Source organism: Labrus mixtus, chromosome 19 (assembly GCF_963584025.1).
Source record: "Labrus mixtus chromosome 19, fLabMix1.1, whole genome shotgun sequence".
In the NCBI taxonomy this organism is placed as follows: Eukaryota; Metazoa; Chordata; class Actinopteri; order Labriformes; family Labridae; genus Labrus; species Labrus mixtus.
The window spans coordinates 9,605,131-9,624,212 of record NC_083630.1 but is presented as its reverse complement, the minus strand read 5'-3'; the positions used below and the strand labels follow the sequence as shown (position 1 = coordinate 9,624,212).

At 39.6% G+C, this 19,082-nt stretch overlaps 1 protein-coding gene across 1 annotated transcript in view; it reads right to left on the bottom strand.

Annotated features, from left to right (window-relative positions):
* The window catches only part of tgfbr1b (transforming growth factor, beta receptor 1 b), a 66,226-nt gene that overhangs the window by 9,023 nt on the left and 38,121 nt on the right, over positions 1–19,082 (bottom strand). Inside the window, exons 4-8 of the mRNA XM_061064946.1 lie at positions 15,851–16,081; positions 14,225–14,392; positions 11,825–11,981; positions 7,525–7,649; positions 7,159–7,289 (exon numbers count right to left, since the gene is read on the bottom strand). Of these exons, the coding sequence (XP_060920929.1) occupies positions 7,159–7,289; positions 7,525–7,649; positions 11,825–11,981; positions 14,225–14,392; positions 15,851–16,081 (812 nt within the window). The remainder of the gene's footprint in view (positions 1–7,158; positions 7,290–7,524; positions 7,650–11,824; positions 11,982–14,224; positions 14,393–15,850; positions 16,082–19,082) is intronic.

The following is a 19,082-nucleotide window of genomic DNA, read 5'->3' as shown; positions in this document are numbered from 1 at the left end:
CACAGTCTCAACCTGTGGTTCTGTTGAGCTAATTTTTCCGTTCCCCCCCCCAAAGAACTATCCTTGTTTATATGATTGTGACTTTAGCTATGACTGCCTGAAAGTGCTCCAGAAACCAGACTTTATTAGAATATAGGAAGAGTTGGCTTTTCTTCAAATCACCATAAGGAGTAAGTACAGGAGTCAGGAAACAACCACTTTATACTACCAGCTGTTTGGCATAGCTGCAGAAATGAGGCGAATGATATTCCAGGCCTTAACTGTTTGTAAGATGAAACATTAATACACACCAGTAGCCATTTATCCCTGAGCCAATTAACAGCCTAACATTTCTAACAGGCTTTCAGATGTTGCCATCTGCTGACAGGAAATGCTTCTTTAAGAAGTGGAATATCACAATACACAATAGTACATTACACTACTTTTATTTAGCTGACATTTTTTATCCAAAGTGACTTATAACAAATGCATCAACCCATGTGGATATAATCCCAAAACATGCAAGAACCATCTTCAGCAAATCTGCTGAGCTTCATACAATATTTACTCAGTTATTTTGATGTTTTTCTTCATGACTGAACGCATTAAAATTAAGAAAGCTTTTGGTTTCTTGAGTGGTTATGAAGAAGCTTGTGTTGTAATCATCTTGGCATCAGTTTTATTATTATTGTCACTGCAACACCTTTTTTTTTTGGTGTGTGTGTGTGTGTGTGTGTGTGTGTGTGTGTGTGTGTGTGGGGGGGGGGTTGTCTGCCACTGCTGTTTCTCTTTGCCATTCGTATTGGTGAGATTGCATTACAAAAGCATTTACTAGTTACATTTTTTTACATTAAGGACAAAATATAAGATTTTATGTGCCCAAACCGGTAAAAAAAAAAAAACATTTCTTCTTTAAGCAATACTATCTAACACCTCTACCTGTGTCTGCTTTTAGAATAACTACACTTTACAGTTTATAACCCTTAGGGGGAGAACAATTATGACCGATTTTTATAAATAATCTAAACACTTAAAGCTCCTGTGAGGACTTTTAAGCTGGTTATGAAAAAGACTGAGATGAATATTGATTCCTCAATATGACTTACAAAAGCAAATGAGACCATCAGAGAGAAGACTGATTATTTTTATACACCCTTAAAATCAGGAATATAAGTCGCACCTGTATACAAGACGCAGTCTGTTTGGGGGGTTTCATAGAGAGAAAAAAAGGTTAAACTGTCTTACTGAATGATAGTGTCAATCATGTTCAGCAAAGCCCACAACGTGCAGTTCAAGTGCAGCTTTGTAGCTCTGTTATACCATCTGTTTTTTGCCATGTGACATTTGCACTCCTAGTAGCTACAGTTCAGTAGTTGAGCTCTCAGCCTACAGTGAAAGTATTGAAGTACGGACCCAAAGCCAGCACAACTCCACTGGTCACTCGTTGACTTTATTTAAGAGGTCTTGAATCAAAAGAAGTCTTATTTACTGAACAAAATACCCCTGTTTTCTTTAAAAAAGTATTATGACCTATTGTTAAAAGAAAGCAGGATGAGGTTTTTGGTTAGAAACCTATACTTGTGAATGACAAATTCAGCAGAGAGACAACAAGGTTCAACTATTTCCACAGGGGCCCGCCAAAAGTTCCCCACAGGAGCATTAGTCTTTGCCTCATTTGATTTGATCTCTTCTGAGAAATTTGGTCAAATCAAACTTAATTCATTCGTCTCGCCTCATTAAATTGCCAACTTCTTACTAGACATTGCCAATAAGCTTTGATTCAGGGACAGACCCTCCAGAGGTTACATAGATTCCTTCATGTCTCACTTGGCATATCTGGTATGTGTGAGTCAACATGTCTGTGCGTGTGTGATTTTCTGTCTCAGTATGTTGGCGTCTGTCTGGTGGTGAGGTGCTGCCGCTGCTTCCACAGGACTTGTCTTATGTAAGGGCTTTCAGATTAAAAAGATTCAGACGGGACTTTCTTTCCATAAATCTGCAAGTCTGATTCAGAGGATAAATGGTGGCATGTGAGAGGACTGTAAGGAAATCCCCCACACTGGTCCCAGTATGTACATCATCACCCCTTCCGGCTCGTTTGCTTTGAATTTTCCCGAATATTCCCTGCTGCGTTCTTACATCAACTTAACCCAATTAAACATGGTCAATGTACGAGGGGGCTGGCAGGAAACAAATCTGGAGAAAGTCAGAGTTGCTCAAACTGTGTGCGTCTGTTAAGTTTCAAGTTTCAACAGAAGATTAAGCTGTTTGCACTCAAACATGCAGCCTACCCTGAATATTTTATGAAGTTGTCAGGAGACATATGTGAATAGGGCCTTACAGTAAAAAAAAGTGGAAAAACATCACAATAGCTGTGTGTGAGGAGTATGGAATACCTTGGAAAACATCAAAGCAGAACCTGTTGTATATACCATGAGAATGAAAAGTGCATTTGTCCACTTAATACAGTACATACATATTTTGTTTGAACTGATTCGTAGGTCGTTTCTACCCATGCAATGGACAACATATTCTGGACTCCATCCAATAGGTCAAATATGTGCATGCTGAGTGAGAAGCAGATGCATGCTTAAGTGAATTAATTTCTTCTTATTTATTGAGATAAATTCAGACCTTTGCGAGGTGTCTTGTGAATGCTCATATTGTGATAACGATGAAATGACAATGAACTGCACAGCACTATGAAGACTCATACCTGTAAGCTGTGCATCACTTCTTTGACATACTCCCTTCTTTGTCTAGTCGTCACAAAACAGACATTCACCCCTGTCCATATCAGCAACTAACCCAAGTATCTCAAAGACTCAAATATATCACACAAAGAATGTACAAAGTATCTGAAGTATGTACTCTGTATGTACCCTACTACATACTGAGCTGTGTACTGATTTATTTTCTCTGTTGTATTCTAAGTTATTTTCTACTGTGCAGGACAGTTTCTCTGAGGTCAATGTCCAAGTGTGAACACAGGGAAGCTTACTTATTGTTCACACTACTTGATTTATAATAAGTGTTTAGTGTGTGGACTTCTTCTTGGTATACTTCTCATGTCTAGTGGGGTGGTTTTGTAGGGTCAAATCAAAGAAGATTTTCTTGCCAAAAAAAAAAGCTCAACTTGTGTGAAGCAACAAACAATATGCTGCACAAACAAGTAAGCAAAGCAAAACAGTGGTTTCTTTAGCTGGGTCAATATTCAGAAGGAGTGCTTCATCAGCACTCTCCATTACTCTTTTCATTTTTATGCTAATAATGGATTGTTCTGGGTTAACAAACACTCCCTTGGTCAGCATCTTCAGGTTCTGTAGATTTTACTGGATAAACCCGTTTGTCTGTCTGTGGGTACATTAGTGGCTCTCTTTGTGTGTGTTCTCTTTCTGTACATTCCTCTGTTTACTTCCAGCCCAGACAGTGAAACCAAATCCAAACCACATTTAATGTAGGAGGAATGTCAGGAGACACAAGTACACACTGCACATATCTCATTTCAAGCCAATTCAGTCATTGTTAGAACATGGTTACAAAGGGGTTTGCCTGACAATGGTATAAATAAGCAGGGCAGATTTATGCCTTTAGGTTACTTAGATGGAGGCCAACTATAGACCCATATTGATTTAAATAGCTGATAAACAATTATAAGTAATAGAGAAGGTCCCTCTGGAAGCATGACTACCCATGGTAGAGTGGTTAGAGTTGGACAAAAAAATAATCAGTGCCCGCACAATATTGCGGTTTATGTCTAGTTGTATATAAAGTATTAACTGTGCTTTAGGATACTGAGTCTCTATGATAAATGATCTAAAACTGGTCAAGTCCCAAGAGAAACATTTTGTTTCAAAAGAAAAGTCAGACCTACATTATGACATTTTCATTTTGCATTCAACTCCAAAACCTTTTTAAATGTCTTTATTTAGAGACAAGACAATGGATAGAGTAAGAAAAACACGGGGAGAGAGAGTGTGGGGAAAGCCATGCTGGAAAGGAGCCTCAGGTTAGACCTGAACCCAGGCCGCCCGCTAAGAGGACTGTAGCCTCCGTACATGGGGAGCGCAAACTAACCTCTACACTACCGGTGCCCAAAACCCTGAATTTTCTGACTTGATATTTTCTCGTAAAGTCAAGTTGTATGAAGTTTTAGACTGGATAATGAGACGGAAAATGATTACATTATTGATGTTGATTATTTACCTCATGATTTACTCATCTACATTCTCAGCTGATATTGGTTATATTTTGGTGAATAGCGATTAACAGAAAGTATTCTGCAGTTTCTCAAAGTTTGTGCTGCGCTGAAACTGTCAATATATAATGTTTAACATTTCAATGTGGTGGGAATAAAAAGTCTGGTTTGATAAAAGTTCTAAGGAGGGGCTTTTTGTATGGAGACAACACAGATTGAAAAGGCCTCTAAAGTGAATTTGAGATGTGGTTCTGAGAAAAAAATAAGCATTTCAAAGAACGTCTATGATGTTTTCATATCCTGGTACAACCTGAATAAAAAAATGTCCAGCTATAACGTTGGGCACTGAGCATTTATGAGATATAACACTAACAAGGTCACAAAGAAAAGTGGATCCTGAACTGCAGCTTTCTATTGACATCAGAGACAAGATTTATCTAAGATGGCACTGACATGTTGAAACTTTTAGAGGAAGAAAAGCCTTCACTGTCTGATTCAAAAGGTTATGTTGATGATTTGTTCTCTAAAAGGAAGAGAAAACAAAATCAATCATGTTACTTTGGTTAAGGAAGGTCTCATTAGCCAATCTTTTGAGGGGAATTTCCACCAATGTTCTGCTGATGAGAACTGCAAATTCCATTATTACGGCCCTTTCAAACCTTGTGTTTGAAATATGTGTAACTCGCTCAATCAAGAATTGTTTCCCCTTAAGAAGGACAGATTCAGTCCAGACCACAATATCACAGTCGTCTGGAGGCCGCCAGAGAAAACGACGGCTAAGGTTCAAATATAAAACAGTTTGCGAGTTCTGAGATTACGTGATGTGCACTGATATCCAGCTTTGTATGTGTGGGAGGCAGAGTTCACAGCGTATGACAAGGCTGGGTTTGAAAAGGAGTCTGGTTGCTGAGGTAGACAAAGTAATCCAACAATACGGCCCAATGAGTTATCTAAGTGGAGAGGACGGACGGAATTACAGAATCTGACAATGAAAATTGAATCCACTGTAACGCAGAATATCTCTGAATTTGCTGAAATGTGTGTGTGATTTATATAATCCAGAACTAAAATTAAAAAACAGAGAGACGCAGCGTGCAAGCAAAAGCTCATTACTTCAGTAAAGTCGCCCTCATGCAAACACATCGGCAGAAGCAAGACCTTGTGGCTGTATAATATGCGGAATCAGTTCTTCTGGAATGAAAAAGCTACGACCAATTCTGGCGAGTGAAGCATTGTAAACACAGTGTGTTCTCCGTTCAGGTGACAAAACATAGTCACATAGTAAAACACAGAATTCAGAAAAATTCAAATGAGAAAAAAAACTGACTTTTGGGAAAATTATATAATAAAATAATCTGATTTCATAGGGTCCTAACTAAGAAGAACTGAAGTTGGATCAACAATTCTGCAACCTGACTTAGCAAAACATAATTTGACAAAACAGCAAATCACCCAAGTATTTAAATAACTGTCTCCTGTTCCCAACGAGCCCTTGACATTCAAACAGCCTACAAGTATCCACAACTGTATGCATGAAAATAGAGACAATAGCCTGACCCTATTTCCTCTCGTCTAAAAAATGTCTTTAAGAAAATATTATTATTAAACTGTTGATGCTACAAAGTGCAAGCAAAAGTAGAATCAATTATACTATTTGAGTACAATGATGTTAAGGGTTAACATTCAAAAAAACAAACTGCAGACATTGTCCAACTGTATGGTAATGTTTCTGCCTTCCCACAGCCCTGCGCCTTAAATTCACCCGAATCGACTCAAATTAAATAGTAATGATTCCCACTGCAGTAAACAAACTGATACCACAAGTGTGCATGCCCAAGCCTGCATGTTATACTCTGTTCAAACTGAAACCAGAGACTGCACGGCAAACAACACACACACTTTCTCCTCCAACAAGCTGAGTGGATGCTTCCTCTCTGGGGACTGTGGTCGTAAGCCTGCCTGTGTTTGTGTGGGTGTGTGTGTGTGTGAGTGTCTGAGTGTATCAAATGATTGAGCGGTGTTACTGAGAAGGACTCCGGGGCTTGGAGGGTAAGAAACAACATGCATGCCTAGTTTGAAAATAACAGAATCTAAACAGCTGGCAGAACAAGACACCGTCATTCAAAACTTTAACAGCACGGCTTAAAGTGGAGTTTCTTCGAATCTATATTTGTCTACATTTGGGCAAATTGGCCCCATTTAAACTAAGTTGTATAAAGCTGTTGGCAGTAACTATTGCAATATATCTATGTTCCCTAACTCTGCATCTCTCCTTCACATCCCTAATGCTGTTTCTGACTCTTGAACACTCCCCTGTCCCTCCAGGGAAACGCTCCTAATAGTTTGAAATAATGTGGTTTAGTCAGGTTTTTTTTTCAATGATGTAATGTTGTGTCATTTTGTATTTAGACTTGCAGTTAACAGGGCTGCCACACAAAGTCAAAAACTTCAATGGGCAGTTAGGGAATGTAGCATCTGTATTATTTTACACATTTGCAGTTATGAGCATGATGACAGGCTGTTGGTTACAAATCAAAGCTCAAAGACCCTTCATTTGTCATTGTTCAAAGGGCTTTTAGTGGGACTTTTATTTGTCCATAGGAATTTTCTTCTCTCTAAAATAAATGTAACCAGTGAAAAATGTTTTAATTGAGTAGATTGAAAACTGATGTATATCTGTTGCTCTTAGCGGTGATGAAGGAGATCTTAGCCTAATTTATGCTAACTTGAGTTGGCTGGCTTACTAAAGCCCAACATCCACTTAATATATATAGTTCAAGACATTAGTGACATGACTTTAAACACAAACAATGAAGTTACCTGGGGATGTCTGTGTTTTATTGCTTGTGCAAAACTCTGATTCAACCTCAGTCTTATAGGTCAAACCTGAGACTCATGCAGGCTGATGAAGGAGCTCTGTGTGGCTCTGAGCTGACAAACTTAACGATCCAACATGTTTGACACTTTGACCGTTGTCCTACCTCACAGCTCTGCCAGCGGTTGGGAATGTTGGGCCGAAGCTTCTGCTCACAAACAACCTTCCTCATCTCCTCTACTGATGGATCTGACTGAACCAGGTCGTAGTAGGGCAGCTGGTAGTCCTCATGGATGCCTGCCAGGAAAAAAATATCAGTTTAAAAATTCTCCTGCTTTTCATTAAAATGGTTTGATGCTTTCATTTGAGTCTGTCTGATGCATGATCAGACAGTCTGATACACACATGTAGCAGCGTCTGTCTGATCATGCACCTTCCCTCCATCCAAGATACTTGTGTGTTAGTTTTTCTATAATTAACTCTCCTCCTCTTTTGGCCAATGATTCACACCCAGCTCTCATTTGATCCTTACCTCCCATAGAGCAGCGGCTGGCGATCTCCCAGAAGACCAGGCCCATGGCGTAGATGTCTGCCCGCTTGAAAGACTCAAAGTGTTTCATGTTTATGGAGTCGTCCAGGACCTCTGGTGCCATATACCTGAGCAGAAAGATGATGGACTGTTATATAAAACAAATTTTCTTTCATTCAGCCATTTTTATACCATGGTACTTTTAGTTTCTTTAGCACAGATAATATGATGTTTTTGGATATTATGGATAATCATCGGACATAAATGAGCTTTAATAAACGGCCATGTAAGCAGCGTGTTTGAGACACATTCAGAAACAAAGTGGAGATGAGTTCATGGGCAACAGCAATCAGCTAACAGTGGGAGTGCAAAGTGAAATGTTGGTGTAAGGAAATAAATTGGATCTTACACTTGACAGAGAGCCAGGGCCCTATTTCCTAAAAGCTTCTCAAGTCTACTGTGATCATAAAATCCATTTAACAAACCTTTTCAAGCATTCATTCAGTGAGGCCACATTAGAGCCTCCTACTCACTTCAAGGCCTGATGCATCTTCTGAAGATAAAAAAGCCCCACTACTTACTACATTTTTTATTCAGTATTCATTGTTATTGTTTTATTAAGCTTATACTCAGAAACCACTATCATGACTGACAACAAGAGAAAATCACAGATTCAGATCACAGAAGTTCTGCTATCACCTCGGAGTCACAAGAAGAATCTACAACAAGCAAGCCTCTGATGTCTATATACTGAACAGCCATTAAAATCTTAGACAGGAAGTTGATTAGGGGACATTATCATCATGTTCTTATTTTTTGGATAATGCTTGGTTTTGATCATTTTATTAAATTTGCCAACATTAAAGTAATAATGTCAAATGTTTCAATAACCAAGCTCCTCAGGTGCTCAGTGTCATCGGGTTCCCTTTGAGAGTATTGGGCTCAGCAACACATGGAGTTCCCTTCAAGTGACTTCTTGGTAGCTGCTGCTGTGAAACTAGAAGGTTTCACACTGCGTTTATCTTCACTCACTGATACAGAGGATGGTAACAGTAAATAAAGGTCCAGTGTAATCACTTCAATGGTGTGTTTGTTGAGTCAGGCAGAGTTAATGTCCAGTGCCATCCTAGACAAACAAATAAGAACTTCCCGCCAAATATCAGTTAATGGGTAACCTCACCTGCTGCTTTAGAAAACACTTCTCATCCTTTTAAAGTGTTCATCAGGAGTGTTGTCTGTCTCCTGCCTGCACCCTTAACTGTTAGATTAAATTATTAGAACTGATTGTCTGCTAATTAATGCAAGTTAATTGAATATTCACAAGCGCTGACATGAACCGATGTAGATCTCTGCTATTAAATATGACGTCTTCAGTCTATAAATAAAATCTTAGCATTTTGCAATTATCAGTCATCATCACTGCTTTGTGTGTTCTAAAAGTGAAACGTTTTCCCTCAGTTCATCAAATTCCTCCAGCCATTTGAAGGCAGCAGAAAAGATTAGTGAGGTGATCATTCAGCCTCCAAATTAAAAAGTGCCACATTGTGATTAGGACCCATTACACAGTGCGATCCATTTCAGCTATCCTGATTAAATTCTAAGTGAACATAGCACCAGGTTATGGAAGAAAGATAAACACAAAGTCCTCATATTAGCTGACCTCACATTTGCTTATGGGGGCATTCTGTGCTTACAGAGACAGGCGCATCTATTTAAAAAATAAACCTTGGGCTCTGATGTGCTCAGTCTCTGATGATCTGTTATGAGATGGATTAAACAGTGTAGTTGAAAGACTTCAGCACTGGGATGAAATGTGTGCAAACATCTGATGCTGCCCCAGTTAAATAAAAAAAAGGGAAACCAACGAGCTGAATATAAAAAACATTTTTGATAGAAGACTCATAGGAAGCTAAAGTAAAGACATTTAAAAAGGAAGTTGTCTTTATTGAAATAATTAATAATAGAAAGAAAAGACACAAACAAAGATTGTAGTTGAAGCCGAGTCTGTTGGAGATTATAAACAAGATTGTGTCTTCATAATCTCAGGAACCAAACAGGGACGGCTTTGGCTCAGTGGTCGAGGTTGTCTTCTTATCTTAGAGAGCTGGTGGTTCGATCCACAGCTCTGGCACTCATTTGGCAAGACACTGAACCCCAAATTGCTAAATAAGACCTTCAGACTGTGAATGTGTTGCAATGTAAGTCATTAGATCCATGGGCAGTCGCACTTTGCATTTCAGCCTCTACCATCAGTGTATTAATGTGTGTGTGAATGTGACATGTTTTTACACGTGAACACAAAAACTCCTGAAAATGTGCCTACATTTTGAGGGTGATGCAAATGGCAGAATTTCCCAGCTTGATTTGAACTGACCTGCAGCGTTTCCTTCCAGCTAACTAGTCAAATTTCTGTCTGAAGTTGGTGTGAGCTGATTGGTGAACGCAGCAGGAAATAATCAAAAACAATTGACCACGAGCAAGTGGGTGTAAAGCCATGATGCGTGATGTGTATATAGCCTACTGGTGTGTGGCTGGTGTGATCGACCAGCATCCACTGAAGCTGCTTCAAACTCGTATCTGCTCGCCTGTATGTTCTTCTCCCCATTTTCAATGATACTTTTGAATACATTCATTCAACACACAGAATCTCTATGAAGGCAAATGCTGTCGCCATAGGGTTCTGTCCTTTTGTCAACCATTTGTGCAATGGCAATGCAGACTGAATGGTTGGAGAGCTACAAAATATAAGTGCAGTCGATTTACTGTTTTACATCTTAAAGCATGTTGTACAACCTTGACCCCTTGTGCTTTAGATGAATAGACAGTTTCTTTAGGGGAACAATCTGTCAGAACCGGAAGGAAAAGCTTTTACAGAGAAACATTGGATGCTTTCAGCAGTTACCAGCATGATTAATAACTGTTGAACTCAAATGAAAGCACGATGCATTCACATTTTGCACCAAGCAACAAGTTGTCCAATTAAGTTGAACTCTTAGATTGGACTGCTACTTTGCTGGAAGTTTGGCATCATGATAGAAAACTAACACACAGCACTGCTTGTAGCAGGTCATCAATATGTAACATGAATTTCAGCCAAGGCCAGAGCGTCTGTGTGCACTGACCCCAGGGCTTACTGAATCATTTAGTGGCCCCGCGATACGCCGGCAGCATCAAACCACCACATGGAAAAGGAAGGATGAGAAGTCATAAACAAGAAGAAGAAGACTGGGAGGAATAACAGAGCCTAGTGAACACTATGGCTGTATCAGTGGAGGAAGGAAAAGTGGGCTGAATGTAAATCATTCCGACCCTATGGCTACATTTGCTAGACATGTCTGCATGATAGAACAAGGGACACACAAAGGACATAGTGATTGTGAAAACAACTGTGGCTGGTGAAATGGTAAGAAGCAATGAATAAGTATCTGTGTGTCTACTTCAACATAGCAGTGTTTTATCAGTTTTCACTAAGAAAACCTGTCCTTTATTGCTATATTTGGTTTGTTTCAGTTGTTCTCAGACATTGTTTGGATTCATTTCAAGGTCTATGATGTCCTCGGGTCCTGACTGACCTCATCTGTCCATGTAAACACTGCTTTTTTGATCACCAATGACACAGCTGGAGAAGCCAAAAGAGACTAGATTGATCTGATCAGAGACGAAGTCCTGATAAACCAAAAGTAACCTCTTTGATTCAAAACAGTCGAGGCAGATAGCCTGAAATTTGAAAGGCCCCGACTCTTCTATTTAAAACCCAAACCTCTGCTGTGACTCTCTTCCGAGCTCAGAGACGTGCAATGAAACACCACAACATCCCCTCACTCTGACAACATCACAGAAATGTGTTCATCCCAAAGGACATTCATGTCATTATAATAGCTGAAGGAGTCAAAGAGTTGAGCAAGATGATCCCAGTTACATCATGACAGAACTACAAAACAGATGCACATAGTGATGATGAAATGGACTGCATTTTTATAGTGCTTGTACTATATCTCTTCCAACCACTCTAAGCACATTGACACTACACCTTTTAGTGCCCAACTGCCCATCGGTATTAATCACATCCACAAATCATTGGTTATGCCTTTAGGAGCACCTTGGGGTAAACATCGACATCCAAAAGTAAACTTCAACATGAAGACTTCCAGAGTCAGATACCATATCACCAAATTTCCGATTAATAGATGCACCCCTCCCCCCCTCCCTCAGCCACCCCGATCCTAAATTGCTGCTCAGAAAGTACTAAAGGACTAAAATCAGTTTGTGTTTTAAAAGATTGGTTCATGCAGCATGCGGTTACCTTTTGGTTCCCACTCTGTGGTTTGGAGCGATGTCGATGGTGTCGGTGGCCGAGTCATGACGGACAGCTAGACCGAGGTCAGCAATGCAGCAGGTCCCGTTCTTCTTCACCAGGATGTTCTTTGACTTCAGGTCTCTGTGAGCTATTGCTGGCTTACCTGCAAGACAGAGTACACAACATTCAACAAAAAAAAACTTACAGTGTACACACTTCCTCAAAGTTAATAAGGATGATTTTGTAAAGCAATAGTTCATAAATAACAGGAATGTGTGTCAATATTTAACTTTGACACTTGAGTACTTGGATAACAGCTGTGACCAAAAACAAAATTTTAAAGCTTGATACGATACTAGAAATGTTAGAAATCAAACGATATCGACGCCACAACAGCAAAGATAGATAATAGACAGTTTAACTCACTCAAAAGCATCAACGGACTACAAGCTGAATTCACAGGTTGAAAATCAGGCTGCTCCCTCATCAAGAAACATGACTGCAGGAATACCCTCATAATGGCTGTGCTATTGAAATCTACTTACAGCGTCTCCCCATGAGTCTGCTTCACATGAAGGGAGCCTGACCATCTGAGCAGTTTGGATGGTAACCCAGTGATGGCTTAATGAGGTTAAAAAGCCTAAATCTGGCTGCAAATTTCATGCAGTGCTGGTCGATCAAATAAATGCATTTGCACAATCCTGGTGGATTGCTTCGCCACATTAATGCTGAATTTCTCCTGGCGATGGAAGATTAAAATATTTCCCAGAGTGACAACTTTACAGGGTTGTAAAATCCAATTTAACCGCAGACGGTTTCACCCTGAACCCCCGCTTAAGGGATTAAATAAATGATAGAGCTGCATGCGATGCCTCCCTGGGGCCGGCTACTTACTACCCCTTTATTGTGACAGTAAGAGAGACAATCAGATTGACTTATTTTCAGTTTAACTTCGTCTGCCACTGGATCAACAGGAGTCCCTTAGTTATGCAGCTTTACCAATGAAAGACTACACGTGTCTTAAACAGACAGATTTACAACCTTTACAACTATTGGTGTTTGTGCATCTTAAAACAATTTCTCTGATGCACTGAGGAGTTCCTAATGTCAGGAAAAAGCAATCTTATCCACACAAGATATACCTTGAAATGCCTCTTCAGTCGAAGTACTGCCTTCTCAAACTGATAAAACTCTTAAAGGAACTCCACTTCTTCTTTTTTTCTTTCTATACATCCAAACAACTCAGACAAATCTAAACTGCACTTGACATGTTTATAGCTCTAGTGGACCTCTGTTCACCTCAGTTTGCAGCAGAGAGCAAACCTGTCCATCTCCATTTACGGCATACTTCTAGATTTGTTTTTTCAACTGCCTATGAGAGATGGTGTAAGTTGAAGCTATGCAATTTAACCGCAGCTCTTGCCCTGATTGCTTTAGAGACTGTGTCTTGTTTTCATCTTCATGAGCGTGTTTTTATTTTTTACGCCTTTCATTTTTCTGGTGAGTCTTATGAACACAGGAACCTGCCTGTTAAATAAGGTGAGGCTCTTAAGGTGGCAGTAAGAATAGTAAGTGGCAGATCCCTCCTGTAAACCTCACCCACCAAAATGACACACCAAACGTGCAAGCCAACAGTGTGCCCGCAAACTGTTTGCTCCACTCTGTTAGTCATGTCACTCAGACGACAGAATCACTGACAGCTTATCAATATACATCCCTAAAAGGCTCAGGAGTGGCAAGCGGTTTGTGCTGCACAGTCGTTATGCTCTCTGCAACACCGATATGAGGTGAGATAGAGAGAGAGAGAGCGAGTGGTCTTCTGACTACTCAAAGCACTTTTACATTGCAAGTCTCACCTACCCATTCACTGCTATGTAAAGTGGCCATCAGTACTAACTAGTTCCATTTATAAACATGCACATGCCCAGTGGCGATTCTAGAGTCGGTTGGGGCCCTAGGCAAAACTTAATTGGGGGTCCCTCCAATTACTATTATATCCAGCAGTGTTGTGATGCTCTTCCTCTTTCTTTTTTTTACTCCCAGATGGATAATTTGTCTTCATTTTCCTTCAGTGATTTTCAATGACAAACTAGGTTTTCACAGGAGATGCTAAGCAGGACTATGAGAGTGAGTGCTCTCAAATGGAGCCCCATTTGGGGGGTTTCCTACTGTCATTGCAAAATTTGCTTTTGTATAATATTGTCAGTTATATGAAATGATCAAAATGTGTTATAACCAAATATAATGAAATAAAGTTGCCTACTGTCGCTTTAAGGAGAATTGATAATGTGCAATGATTAAAAAAAAGAAGAAAAAATAACATTTATATAAAACTGAAAAAAATTACAAAAAAGAGAAGCACTGAAGTTTAAATCAATGAGACATATATAAGTTTGTGAGCCTCACCTTGCGTGCCCACAATCTCCATGTGAAGGTGGGCGAGGCCGCTGGCCGTTGACAGGGATAGCTTGATCATGCCCTCCACGGTGACGGTGTAGCGGTTCAGGTAGTCAAACAGGGAGCCGTGTTCATGGTAATCAGACACCAGCCACAGCTGAGTCCACGTCCCATTATCTACACACAGACAGGAAAAGGAGCAGGGAGATAAAGGGTTAAAAAGGAAGGTGGATTTTTACTTGCTCTACCAGAAAAAAAAGATCAATGCATTCTGAAGCACTGGAGCCTGACTGATTTAATCTTATAGGACAGTCACTGCAAGTCTAAGTTCTGCATGTAAGCTATTGAATATATGGTTATTGCAGTTATAGCAACATGTCTTGCAACTAGTTTGTATCCATGCAAAAATACCAGTTTTACATAGGGGCTTTAAGGGTGGGGCAAGGACAAGACACATTTCTATATTTATATAAATGAAAAGCAGTTCCTTGTAGCTAAAATAAGCATCTCCATTTATATAGTGGTTAAACTGTTATCACTCCTCTTTGATTCCAGCATACAACTTTACAGCGGTCCTTTTCAGCACTCCTTGGATCAGCCGTCAGTTGATCTTAGACAGTTGTTTAGTGTTATAATTCCAGACGCTTCAGTCAAGTCAGTGGAGTGGGCAGATTCAATGATGAATACAAATCAATGTACCCAGTGTCTTTTGTTCCATGATAACCTGGCGGAAGCACAGATTTATACCTGCAATGGAATTCATCGGCTAAAAGGGAGAATCCCTGATCTAACCATTTATCTCTGATGTATGCCTGTCATTTGAATGAGAAACAGGGTGAGGAGTGTGTGACGTTTGATTCAAACTACATCAATCAGGTTCAACATGTTTACTCGATATATTCTGTACTTTTATCTGAGCGTAGTTTTTTAGTGTAGTTGTTTGAAAGTTCTACAAGGATGTATCTAGACAGAGCAAACCAAGTTTTACATTAATGTTTCATATCCTATATTCCACATATGTACAGACCTGCAAAACCTCACAGCAGTGAAACTCTAAGGGGGACACAAACAATCCATGAGCTCCAGGGACACAGGGTTCTTGATTTTCTGTGTGTGTGTGTGTGTGTGTGTGTGTGTGTGTGTGTGTGTGTGTGTGTGTGTGTGTGTGTGTGTGTGTGTGTGTGTGTGTGTGTGTGTATGTGCTGCTGGAGCTGTTAGAATGCGTAATGTCTGCTTGGCCATCATCATGTGAACTTCAACTCCCCCACAATGTCTACCAGCCAGTCTATTCACATTGAACACTTGTATGCAGAGAGATCTCCTCACCTTTAGCAGAGCTGCATCTCTGACAGCTCAAGGTTCAATATAAATACAGCAGCCCACGCTGTCATTTGCAGAATATAACATCCGCTTGATTCAAATCTTTTCCACAGGTTGGTAACTCCATTAAAACTCAATTATCTGATGATTTATCTTTCTTTTTCGTCATTAATTTATTTCTGTTACGTTATCTTTGTATCTTCCTACTGGCTGCGATCTACTTGATATTCTACTCTTCTTCACTATGTGCAGCAGCTTTATGTTCTGCCTGATCTCGATCGGAGCTCTAGGGTCTTTTCTGAAGCTCTCTCTCACCTTTGTTGTCTGCAGCAATGAAGCCCAGAATATTCTCGTGCCTCAGCATCACAGTCTGGTAAATCTCCGCCTCGCGAAACCAGGAGCGTTCCTCGCGGGAGGAGAAGATTTTCACAGCCACCTCCTCACCACGCCATTTCCCCCGCCACACTTCCCCAAAACGCCCCTTCCCAATGCTCTCCTGAAGGATGATGGTCCTGGCGATAGTCCTCTGGACCAGCAGTGGCAGTCCTGATGAGGAAAAGACAAAAATAAAATAAGTCTTCAAGTTGACTGCGATGTGTGATGAAACGTAAAAGCAAGAGGATGGATGAGAGGAAGGCAGGACAAAGGAGGATGAAAATAATTGGAAAAAAGTTACACTTGAAGGTAAAAGAACATGGTGTAATGTATCGCTGATGTGTTTTTAGGAGGCAAAAGACAGCGTTGATAACCTACACTATTACATCAGCATGTCTTTAAAAAGTTAGAACACAAGAACATAGTTTGAAACATTCAAGTCTAAAATTGTAGCAATGAGAAGATGTTGAAACATTTTGAAATAAGTTATATTTTAAAAGAAAAAAGGCCTGAATAAAAATATATGATGAAATAGGATTTAATAATAAATATATATAAAAAAACTTAATACACTCATATATATCAAATCCTACTGAGTATCCTGATATCACTGTGGCTGGTGTGGAGTGTAGACTGAGGCTCTCTACTTCTCTCCTTTGTCATTACAGTATTTTATGCATTACATGCAAATCCTTTTATTCCCTCACTCAAAATGAGGATGACTTAGGGTCATATCATTGCATCATTTCCTTTTATTACATCTGAATTCTTAATTATTGAAGAGCAACTCTAAGCCCTCACATCTTTTCCCCTGACAGTCGACAGCAGACATGTTCCAGCCTTGTTCAGGACTAATTAACAGATCAGGCAGTAATCTAGACAAAACAGAGCCCGAGTTACATGCTTACTCTCATTTGAATGCTTGGTTTAAGGCAATGTTGTGTTGTTCTTCTGGGAACACTTTTGTTTCTCATTACAGCAAATCAGTAAAAAAAAGGACAGGGCAAAACAGCTGCAATGATCAGGATTCACTGACTGAGTGTTTTAAATTTAGGGCCAAATGATGCAAGACAAAAAAAACCTCAATTTCCATTTCAATATTGATAAATATATTTTGATTTATAGTTTCAAAACACAACCTTTTTTTAATTTAATCTCCTGAACATCCTGCAATGTGACTGTTAAAGATACACCAAACTTAACCAAACATCATTCAACTCTATGTAATGCACACCACATAAAAATAGTATGCACCCATATTTCATACTACTTTTCCCCTAAGTCTAAAGGGGGTTCTGATAAATCTTTACATTCAAGCTAGAGCCCGACCGTATTGCCATATCTAGTAAATAACAGTATCTGCTAATTTTATCTTAGATATGCGCTGATATTACTAGATTTATTCACCGGTCAAATTGCATTCAGTTAAGACTTCTCATTTGAATAGTTACTTTTCAGATGAAAATAGGACAACAACTGTAACCCTGTCAGATCACACTTTTGGCAGACTGATGAGGAAACAGAAAATGATAGTGGAGGATGCTCCTCCATTTTAAACCAAACCCAAATTCTGACTCAGCATAGTGATTAGAACAGCCCACGCAAATCTGGCAACACACACTCACACAACACAGAGGCACACACACACACAGTTGCATATTGTGCAATATGGTTCAAATAGCTAGAAAAACTGGATCCAAGTCTCTCCTTGGCAGAGTGCTGGAGGTGCCAGTCTCCACAGAGAGGTGCTAATTTATGGCGAGGAAAAAGGACAGCTACTGCCAGTGCGCGCGCGCGCGCGTGCGCGTGTGTGTGTGTGTGTGTGTGTGTGTGTGTGTGTGTGTGTGTGTGTGTGTGTGTGTGTGCATGTGTTTATGCAGTAATGCAGCCAGAATCTGGGCCAGTCCAGCATTATAATAAACAATCACTTTAAGATATTTGCAGCTTCAGGCTCATGTTGCTGTAGATGTGTGCTTACAGTGTGCACTGCTACGTCTGTATAAGCTGTCTACTTAAACAGAGACATTTATAGAGCAACACCAGAAATGTTTAAATTAAAGTCGATGTTGATTAATCTTAAAATACTTCATATGGGTTTTGTTTGACTTATACCAACTCATGGTTTTATGTTTTTTTTTACCAGTGTAAATTTCATCAACATTAGATTTGATGAATATGGGAAATCATCATGGAAAATATGATTCCCCCCCCCCCCCCCCGGTGGATCTTATCGACCTGTAAAGTCATGCAAGCAGTAGAAAGGTGTGTCTTCACCGCCAGGCAAAGAGCAGGAGTACGTGTGTGTGTTGGTGAGGCAGAACGACAGTCATAAACTGACACTACAACGTTGAACGAGCATTAACAAGCTAATGATAGCCTGACAAAGCAGTGACTTTGTTATGTCTATATAGTATCCCAATATCTGTAACCTTAAAAGGATAAGACTTCCCTTTTTAAAGAAATGCATTAAAAAACTTTTAATGGTTAAATCTTTTGTGCTAAAATGTCTGACAGGGTCTGACAGGGTTAGTAATGAAAGTATTGTTTACAAACTGTGAGAGTACGACAAGTAGACCTCCTGAATTCAGAGTATATCAGTATTGTCTAGTATGATGTTCAAATACTTAAAGTAATGACTGTGCAGTAATATGTTCTGTGTAAGTGTTTTATTATTATCAGCTATCTGCATTTATATGTTGCACTACATCAAATGTTTAAGGTTTTTCATGTCTTGAGTTTAGATACAACCCTGATACCAATCTCTGATACCTGTCAGGCTTATTACATGGGTTTAAAGAGTGAACATTTCACCAAAGGTAATAACTTGAATGTAATGACTTTGTATCCACTCAAAGCAGATTCAAATGTTTATGAGTTGACGTAGACTAGAACTAGATTACAACAATAAAGGTGTGTGGGGGGACTTATAAGCATTTTCTCCTAAGACTACGACTCAATCTAAAATAGCTGTCAAAATTAAAACTGGTTTGTGCATCCAGATAAACACTTAGAGAACATTAATAACATTTAACTCTCAGTACATTTCTGTATGAGCAAAGGTAGCTGTCATTGCAGGCTCACCGTTTCCCTCATCTCATTTAAAGCATGTCGATTGATGTCTATCGTCTTCTCCAGCAAGTTCCCCCCACTGGCCTATTCAGCAGTAACAGGA